The sequence below is a fragment of the Salvia splendens genome, chromosome 3 (assembly GCF_004379255.2).
Source record: "Salvia splendens isolate huo1 chromosome 3, SspV2, whole genome shotgun sequence".
In the NCBI taxonomy this organism is placed as follows: Eukaryota; Viridiplantae; Streptophyta; class Magnoliopsida; order Lamiales; family Lamiaceae; genus Salvia; species Salvia splendens.
The window spans coordinates 30,017,717-30,028,181 of NC_056034.1; the positions used below are offsets into that span (position 1 = coordinate 30,017,717).

General features: G+C 40.4%; 1 protein-coding gene across 1 annotated transcript; it reads right to left on the bottom strand.

Annotated features, from left to right (window-relative positions):
- Nucleotides 1–315: 315 nt before the first annotated feature.
- On the bottom strand, nt 316–4,028 carry LOC121796847 (protein FAR1-RELATED SEQUENCE 5-like). The gene is made up of 4 exons (XM_042195621.1): nt 3,833–4,028; nt 2,661–3,393; nt 1,404–1,836; nt 316–1,314 (listed from the first exon to the last, which is right to left on the bottom strand). The coding sequence occupies exons 1-4, from the start codon at nt 4,026–4,028 to the stop codon at nt 316–318; spliced, it is 2,361 nt and encodes a 786-aa protein (XP_042051555.1).
- Nucleotides 4,029–10,465: the final 6,437 nt, after the last annotated feature.

Below are 10,465 nucleotides of genomic sequence, written 5' to 3' on the forward strand. Positions count from 1 at the left end.
TATTAGCATGTAATGTTGCATTGGGTACCATATTTAGTTCATTTCAGAGATCTTAGTTCATTTTTGAGATCTATTGATTATTGATAAGTGAATGACAAATGGAAAATATATCAAAGAAAGACTGAGAAAAAACATTATAATAAAGAAAAAATAAGCCATTATAACAACACTTCAGTCTATTCTCTTTAAGCTCGCAAAAAGTTTTAACAAATTCAAATTCAAAATGTAAATGAAGTAAGAAACTACAAGACTGAAGTACAGAAGTAACACAATGAAGAACAGAAATATCCGAATGAAGTAATAAAACAACCAGCTTTAACATTGGTTTCTCCTCTTTTTCTTGTTATTCTCCTCATGTATCTTATCACAATTTCTTGAATCATGCCGACCAACCTCGCCGCATTTTCCACATTTCCGACCAGGCTTGGACATCTCTCTCATTTCCTTCTCAAGCCGAGAAAGACGTCGACCACAACCTTTGGTTTTGACGACATCTGGCGGATGAACATCTATTTGACTAGGGACATGTGATCCATAAAAATTCTCAATCATTAATCTCTTTTCACTAATTGACAACACATTTCCCTCACCAAGTACTTCTTTTCTCCCTTCAGCCATAATTTGTCTAAATGCTCGAATTTTATCACTATCTCCTTCAATAAGTCGTGCAATATCATAAAAATCTCCATGCATATCCCTATACTCCTGCTTCGTCTCATCCGCAACAATAAATGTTTCAATATCATCATCAAACCCACAATGAACAGCCTTGACAAATTTAGACTTCAACCATCGTCCTCCATGTAACTCATTAGGGATTAATTTTATTTTTTTGTTTCTCAAGACCCAAAAAATGTGACTGCATACAAGCCCAATCCTCCCAAACATCTTACAACTACATGCATATGAATCAAAAGATGTGGAGTATGACACAGTCCAGTTCTTCGAGAACTTGTCGTTGACTACATAAATCTCATTCTCACCAATGTTTGACACTGTCACCATAGTGACATTGTCAACTGCTTCCTCTATCTCACTTTGAATTAGTTTGAAACCACTATCACTATATATTGTTGAAGCATGCTTCTCGAGGGCTGAATTTGTTTTCAAAGTTGGAATTGTATTAAAATCCAAGTATTCTAGCCTATTGTTGTTGCTCCTTTGGCCATCCAATGCATTGTTGTAATTCATAAGAAATTCAACAAGATTAGAACGAGACTTGGAGTACCTCTTGAAGAATATGTTCTGAGATTCAGATATTGATGTGGTCTTTATTAGTGAACTCATTGGAAAATCCCTAAAGAATGCAGGCACCTGCAGTTCATTAGTTAACAAATATGCTTCAGAATAATGACAGAAATTCTTCAGCGTATAGAAAATATGTTTCCAAAGAGGATACATACCCAAAATTTTCGAGAGGCAAACATCGAGGAAAACCACTCATTGTCCTTAAGCCCATATTTTTCCATTACTTTATTCCATTCTTCATCAAATTCTTCAGGCTCTATCAGCTCAGACCACACACAATTGTTTAACTCTTTTTTCAAATCTTCATTGCCAAGTAGATTCTTTGGTAACTTTTCCACAACCTTAAACATGATGTGCCACATGCACCATCGATGTCTTGTATCAACAAGGACTCTTTCCACAGCAACCTTCATTCCCAAATCCTGATCAGTAATGATCAATTTTGGTGCAGAACCCATACATTTGACAAAACGTTCAAACAACCATGCGAAGGAATCAGCATTTTCTTTAGATAATAAGCCTGCACCAAATGCTACAGGTCTCCCATGGTTGTCTTTTCCTGTGAACGGTGCAAATATCATGCAGTACCTGTATTACATCAATTCATCAAAAAAAGGATGTTATAAAAAGGATAAAGTAATATAAATGCTATGTTTAAACAGTAGGGTTTATGAATGAAATGAAGTAATAAAACATTATACTGAAGTAACAGACTCTAAAAATGAATTAATAACACTTACTAATGAAGTAACATAGTATTCCAGTGAACTATCTATAATTGTGGATGATATGTTGCATATTAATTCTGTGTTTGTTATGTAAAGGTAAAACTTCCTCTCCAATTATGAAGAATGCAAGTAGTTCTGAAATGTAGTATCTATAACTGTGCTCACTGCTAAAATGTGAACTTAACTAATATGTAAATATATAGTAATGAAGTTTCATGCCCTACTGTGAAAACCTATGAAGTAGTAAATTGATAAAATGAATTAATAAAACATGATATTGAAGTAACAGACTCTAATTATGAACTACCTATTTCATAATTATATATAACATCCTTTTTAATGAATTGATGTAATACAGGTACTGCATGATATCTTTACTGAAGTAACAGACTCTAAAAATGAATTAATAACACATAATAATGAAGTAACATAGTATTCCAGTGAACTATCTTTAATTGTGGATGATATGCTGCATATTAATACTTCAGACACTAAGAGTTTTACTCTCCTAGTAAGACTCCTAAATACTTCTGTACTCACATCATTCCAGGGGACTATTAATTCATTATTGACTATTACTAGTACATTCTGTTAAGTTATTTCATTAATTCAGTAAATGTTTCATGCATATGCAAGTTGATCACATCAATAATCATATCATTATAAACAACATATTGTTCGTACCTATTAGTTGAATATGTTGTGTCAAACGATACTATATCACCGTAGAGATGGAAATTCTTCTTAGCAATGGGGTCACACCAAAAAAGACGAGTGAGCATATCCTGAGAGTTCACCTCAAAATCATAGGTGAATGCTGGACAATTCTCTTTCTTCCAGCTCATCTCATTAAGTACCATTTGTGCATCTGCCCCACTAGTATATGCTCTCAAGTCGCGCCTATAGTTTCTAACTTCTACAACTGTGCAACCAACATAATCCAGCCCACCAAGAACCTCATTCAGCAACTTAAAAGTCAGTGTAGGGCCTATGTTTGCACTTGCACAATCTAGTATAAATTTCTGATGCAATAGGTCAATGTTGCGATTCAGCCTCATGAATCGCTTATGGCGTAACTCCACCATATCATGATTATGTATTTCATAAAATTGATTGACAACATAACCTATTCCTTTACAAAGCTTAAAAGCAATTTTAGCCTTGCAAAAACACTTCCTAGAAGAACGTCTACGTTTTGACTCATGCCCTTGCATTTTCATTTTCCTCTGACCTTCTCTACTGCACACAACATACAACCATGTGACATGATCCACCTTCTTTTTAGATCCATGTTTACGAGTGTCAAACCCAACATGTCGTGCATACTTATTATAAAACTCAGTAGCATCATCAAGTCTAAGAAAAATCTGACCAATGTAAGGCTTCAGCTGGGATGGACAATCAGGTAAGTATGACACTGTTATAAAACATACAAACTACTGTTAGTGGAAAATTTAAACAAAACAAAACATATTCATTCAAACAAGAACAGAAGTTCAGTTTTACTATTTATTACTTCATGGTAACAACAATTTAGTTCATTATGAGTACATATCGCATATACACTACAATAATATCAGCATTTAATATTCAACAAGAACAGAAGTTCATTTTAACTTGTTATTACTTCAGGATAAATAAAATTTAGTTCACTATGAGTACAGATCGCATATACACTACAAACATGAAAAAAATCTGTTTTACTTCATTATTTTAAGCACATGGATCAACTTTCCAACGTTCCAACGTAGTTTTGAGCTCATTTTTCGACATTTACTTCATTATTATTCTTTTTACACTACAAACATGAAAAAAATCTAAGATAACACATTGCTCAATTAGAAAAATTCATCTACCTTCAACTGCGGTATTATTTGATTCTGCCTCTGAATCCGAATTTGAATCCGTATCAAAAAGAGAGCCTCCTGGATTTCTAAGATCATTCATAATCGATCCATCATTGATCGATGTAGATCCTCTTGATGTAGATCCTAATCCGTCTTCAACCGCAGAATTTGTTGAAGTAGATCCCAATCTATCGATATTCTCCATGAGAGTCAGAATATTGAGAAATTGAAACAGAATTAGTGAACTAAGGTCCAGCAGCTTTTGATGAGCCCGAAACGAATGAAACACCAGCTGGTGCAGCGTGAATTGAACATGGAATGAAGAAGATCCACGCGAACGTCGATGGCAGATTGAAGAAGATCGACGCAGAGCAGATTGTGAATTGCAAGAGAATTGATAGCTTTTGATGAGCCCGAAACGAATCAAACACCAGCTGATGCAGCGTGAATTGAACGTGGAATGAAGAAGATCGACGCGGATCGTGGATGGCAGATTGAATTGAAGAAAATTGCGTGAAAATTGATGAAGATTGCTTGAAGATTGTGTGAAGATTGTATGAATTGAGAGAATGAAAGAGATTCACGTTTTTGATGAAGATTAATAAATTGATTTCCAAAAATACCCCTCAGCATGTTTTTATTGAATAAATAATTAAATTAATTGTAAATTAATCCTAACCATAAGATTAAAAAAATGGAGGGCCCTAATTTGGTCTCTAGTTCGGCCCTTAAGAATGGTTCGACATTGATCACATCCCTATAAAGTTGTGATCAATGTCGAACCAATTTTAACGACTGAACTAGAGACCAAATCTCATCCACCCATTAATTACATCTAATGATTATTAATAATTACAGATTCTGATTTTTTATTGACAAAAGGGTAATTTTGGAAGATTAAATATTATACAGTATATGCATTTCTTCATATATTACCAAACCCAACCCACTTCTCTCTCTCTACAATTCTCACTCATCCCCCAAGCCAACTACCTCCGTCGCGCGGCCTCCCCCACCGCACCGCATCGGAGTTGAGGAAGAAGCACCACTCTGAGCAGAGGATCTCCGATCTGATGGAGATGGAGAAGCTCTCTGATTATCGTGTATGCATCTCTTCCTATCTTCCCAAACCCAACCCACTTCTCTCTCTCTACAATTCTCACTCATCCCCCAAGCCAACTACCTCCATCACTCTGCCTCCCCTGCCCCACCGCATCGAAGTCGAGGAAGAAGCACTATTCTGCGGAGTGGATCTCCGATCCGGTAGAGACATAGAAGCTCTCAGACTACACGTGCAATGGGGCGTGCAGGACATCGTAGAACTAGCTGATGCAGAACAGATTCAAGGAGCAGATTGGTTGCAATATACCGCTGGCGTCGGTGAGCGGGTTCAGGGAGATCAACATCACGCATCTGTAGGGTGTGAACGCGAATATGGTGCTGGCGTCGTAATCTGAGGGCATTCACAATGGGGCGCCCTATAGTCTACCCTATAAGGTACCCTATGCTCCGCCACATCAGCATTTCATTCTCCTACCCTTCCGCCTGCAGTGGGATGCCCTACATGCCACCCTAAGCATTTTATTTATTTTAATATTTAAAACACTACTAAAATTGGAAAAAAAACTTCATTTCATTAAAATTCAAATATTACACTACAAAATAAAAAAAAACTACTCAAGGAGCAGATTGGTTGCAATATACCGCTGGCGTCGGTGAGCGGGTTCAGGGAGATCAACATCACGCATCTGTAGGGTGTGAACGCGAATATGGTGCTGGCGTCGTAATCTGAGGGCATTCACAATGGGGCGCCCTATAGTCTACCCTATAAGGTACCCTATGCTCCGCCACATCAGCATTTCATTCTCCTACCCTTCCGCCTGCAGTGGGATGCCCTAGAGGCCACCCTAAGCATTTTATTTATTTTAATATTTAAAACACTACTAAAATTGGAAAAAAAACTTCATTTCATTAAAATTCAAATATTACACTACAAAATAAAAAAAAACTACAAATTCTCAAAGGCGGTTACGGTCCCAAACTTCTTCAATCATGTCGTTCATGAGCTGAGCATGGTCTTGTTGGTTGCGCATTGAGGCCACTCTAGATAGAACCTCATTAAAGCCCATCGGTAATCCTCGAACGTGGGGCGGGGCCGCCGTGCTGGAGCTAGATCCACCTTCATCATCGCCCCAATCAGTGACTCTTCCACCTTCATGTTGGACTATCATGTTATGCAAGATGATGCACGCATACATGATATCGGCGATGACGTCCTTGTACCAGAACCGCGCCAGACCCTTCACTATTGCCCACCGCGCTTGGAGCACACCAAATGCCCGTTCCACATCCTTCCGCGCAGCCTCTTGCTTTTGCGCGAATAAAACTCTCTTCTCACCCATTGGGCAGCTGATCGTCTTTAAAAAAATAGGCCACCTCGGGTATATGCCATCGGCCAAGTAGTACCCCATATGATATTGGCGTCAGTTGGTAGTGAAGTCGATGGCCGGGCCGTTACCATTGCATTGCTCGGTGAAGAGGTTGGATGAGTTGAGGACGTTGATGTCGTTGTTCGACCCTGCTACACCGAAGTAAGCATGCCAGATCCAGAGCCGATGGTCAGCGACGGCTTCGAGGATCATTGTCAGGTGGCTGTCCTTGTATCCACTGGTAAATTGGCCTCTCCACGCCATCGGACAATTCTTCCACTCCCAGTGCATACAATGGATGCTCCCTAGCATTCCAGGAAAGCCGTGCGTCGTCTCGTGCATCTTCATCAGGGTTTGGCAATCCTCAGCAGTCGGCTTTCGCAAATTGGTGTTGCTATAAGCCTCCACAACTCCCCTACAAAAATTCTTCAGGCACTCGCGGCTAGTTGTCTCCCCGACGTGAAGGTACTCATCGAACATGTCCGCCGTGGTGCCGTAGGCCAACTGCCGGGGCGCAACCGTGTACTTCTGCAATGGCGTAAGTCCGGGTCTGCCGATGCCATCTTCCCGATACTGGAAGTATTCATCGCGTGCCTCTAACGTTTGGATAATGCTGAGAAAAATATCTCTCCGCATTCTAAAACGGCGGTGAAAAACCGTCGGGCCCCACCGTGGTTGCTCGTCAAAATAGTCTGCGAACAGACGTTGGTGAGCTACGTCGAATCGGACGTGGGAACTGCACCGCCTGGGCCTGCTCCGCCGCTTCGCGCTCCATTTCGGCCAAACATTCCACCGCAGCCTCATGAACGCAATCGAATAAGGCCCGAGTAATGCCCTCCGAGGTACTCCAGTCGTCGCCAGGTCTCATTTTTTTCAGTGAGAAAGATTGGGAGTGAAATATTGGTGTGTGGGGAAAGTGAGAGATGAGAGAGAATTATTGGTGTGGGAAATGGAAGAGAAATGGGGGTTTAAATAGATAAAAATTTCAAAAAAAAATTTAAAAAAAAGGAAAATGCATTGCATCATCGGCGGTATCGTCCGCGTGACCCTCAGTGGGGCGGACGATGTATAGGGCGTGAACGATGCATCTGGCATCGTCCGCATGGCTACAGTGGCGGACGATAGCCCGCCCGATGGTGACAAGGAGAATGGTGGATAACATGGTGTTGCACTAGATGTTGAGCATAAGGAAAGTGGTGAATAAGGAGATATAGAAGGAGATAATTGATGAGGTTATGGGGCACATGGGAACGGGATGGAGAGGATGTTGGACGAGTTGCCGTCGGCGGAGCAGAAGAGGAAGAAACTGTAGAGCAGTGTGGAAATCGTCATTATTTAGATTTCGAATTTACTTCATTCTACTAGTCTATAGCTTCATTCAGTTATAATATTAGTTCATTCAACTAGGTTATTACTTCATTATATAATCGGTTGTTGTTTTGTGCTATGCATATAAGTAAAAATCTGAGTAACCGAAAGAAAGAATATCCTACTTTTGAAGCTTTTAGCCTGAATTAGTTTATCCAATTTAGCATTGGAAAATTGCCATCACGAGGAAGCTTGATATATTTGACTGAATTGAATAAAAGTGAGAAATTAATTAGTTGTGCTAATCTTTGTGTGTTAATTCATGATTGGTTGTCAAATCCATAGTATTCATGATTGGTTGTGTTAATCTTTGTGTGTGTTTGTTATTCTTTCGTGTTTCGTATTGTTTAGTTGTTATGCAGATTACTGGTAAATGTATATAGTGGAAAATAAAATACTACTTGGGAGAATTGCTCGAAAAATAAATGTATATATTTCTTGATTCGGGCTAGAGAAGCTTCGAGAACAATTTATCATCATCCGGTTTGATTTTGAAGGATTTTTGGTGGAAATCGTCGCGGTAGATTGAAGGATGGATAACTGTTTTGTATGTATAGTGCGAAGAATTAATATTGTAATGAACTAAATAACACACGTAATGAAGTTATACCTCAAATAATGAAGTAATATGACCTGAACTGTATTGTATGCATAGTTTGCGAAGAATTATAGTTGTAATGAACTAAATAACGCACTTGATGAAGTTATAACCTTAAGTAATGAAGTAATATGAACTCAACTATAGTGTATGCATAGTTTGCGAAGAATTATAATTGTAATGAACTAAATAAAATACTCGATAAAGTTATAACCACATGTAATGAAGTAATATGAACTGAATTGCGTTTATGTATAAGTGTGCAGTTGGACTTGTACCTGTATTGAACTAAATAACCTAACTGATGAAGTTATCATCTTATTTAATAAGGTAGTGAACTGAAGTAAAATAAAACATACCAAATAAAATATTCCCATCAAGAGAGAAGATCATGGAATAATTGATTGAATAATTGATTGGCACAATCACATAATAGCCGAGAATAGAATGATCACATTTATGATATTTTCTATAGTTAGGGAAGAGTCTTCCCTATATAATGAGGGGCAGTAATTCATTGTTATTTATTCAATAATACACGACAAATTCATCTTCTACTAATTTCAACTTCCATCCTTTTCGCCTAACATGACCTGCCTCTCTCGATTACTCTCTTGAAGATGGTATCAGAGCAGGACGATACGGGCATGAGAGTTAGAACACTATCATCATCGTCTCGGGTACCTTTCCCGACCTTTTAAACCCTGCACAAACAACCAACAGCCAAGATCAAGATGTCAGGATTTGATTCAAACCAACCGATAACCTTCTCTGCAGAACAATTTGCAGAATTCTTGAGACTAAGTATGTCTCACAACTCTCCAAAACAGCCCCAAACCGAACCTCCACCAGAATCATTGGGAGATGTACATGTGCAAACCAAGCTCAATGGGGACAACTACCCTCTATGGGAAAAGCTGATGCAGAGGGCCATCGGAGGAAAGGGGTTGATATCTCACATTCTGGAGTGTCAAAACCCCCTTCACCGACTGACCCGACCTACACCAAATGGATACAGAGAGACCACTGCTGCTTTAACTGGATCATCAACAACATCGACGCCAGCCTCGTAAATGAGGTATCTCAATACGAGGCGGCTCAAGATCTGTGGGAGAACTTGGCCATCACGTACGGGAGCGGCACCGATCCATTCCAAATCTCAGACCTGCACAGACAAGCATATGGGATGAGACAAGGGAAATTTATCATTGGAAAGTCTATGGCAAAAGTTCCAAGGACTTGTGGATCTCCATTGATAGCAGAGATACAAATCCGATGGATACCCCATCCTCCATCGAGGAAATACAATCAGAATACCCAACGACACCGATTGTACCAATTTATATGGGCACTCGACGACAGATATGACAAGATCAAGCAAGAGATCCTGAACATGGATCCCATCCCGACAGCCCGAAAAGCCTATGGAATGGTCAGACGAGAGGCTGTCAATGAAAAACTGATGATCCAGAAGCCAAGGACTCTGGAATTGGGGTCGGACTCACCGCCGTCGATCGAAGGCCGATCGCACTACACCCAAAACCAGTCGCCACCAGCCACCAAGCCCTACCGGCGAGACGAGGACAAGAGCAAGTTGGTATGCTCTCACTGTGGAGGTAAGAAGCACACGAAAGAAACGTGCTTCCATCTCCATGGCTTCCCGGAGTGGTGGGAGGAGATGAAAAAGGCCTGCCAACAAAAACACAACCGGCACAATGTCGGCAGCGGAGGGAGAGCAGCAGCGGTCATCGCATTTGGAGACCGAGCCACCTACCCCAAACACACCAGTGGAGGGCGGCGGTCCACCAGCGGCGACGACGACAGGAAGGCGACGACGGAGGAAAGGACTGTAGCCTCTGCATCAATTGCACGAGTGTGGTCAAAAGGTAAATTGCGGGAGACGCCATCGCCGGCGACAGGAGGCGAACGGACGACGGCTAGGGTTCCCACTGGAGGAGATCCAGCGGCGAGGTTTAATGATTTGGGGGTTCCCGACTCTAAAGCGGCTAGGGGTTCCCGATTTGGGGGGGGGGTTTCTAAATAAAACTCACTCTCCAAAATTCCAATTTGATCCCACCAATTACCCAAAACCCCAGCCTAAGCCCTCAAACTATCCGAAACTTCATAATGAACCCCGAACCGAAAATACATCCCAGAAAATACCCCGAAACTCCCAATTATCACAAACCAATCCCCGAACCCAAAAGTTACCCAAAATCTGCACCCCAGAAATTCGAAAATTACATT

What these genes read in the sequence shown, in the direction of transcription:
- LOC121796847 (XM_042195621.1), bottom strand. Translation starts at nt 4,028, where the DNA reads ATGGAGAATATCGATAGATTGGGATCTACTTCAACAAATTCTGCGGTT. An exon ending in ACAACATATTCAACTAATAG is followed by an intron (nt 1,837 to 2,660) that starts GTACGAACAATA and finishes GATGTAATACAG; the next exon opens with GTACTGCATGATATTTGCAC. An exon ending in TTGCCTCTCGAAAATTTTGG is followed by an intron (nt 1,315 to 1,403) that starts GTATGTATCCTC and finishes AATGAACTGCAG; the next exon opens with GTGCCTGCATTCTTTAGGGA.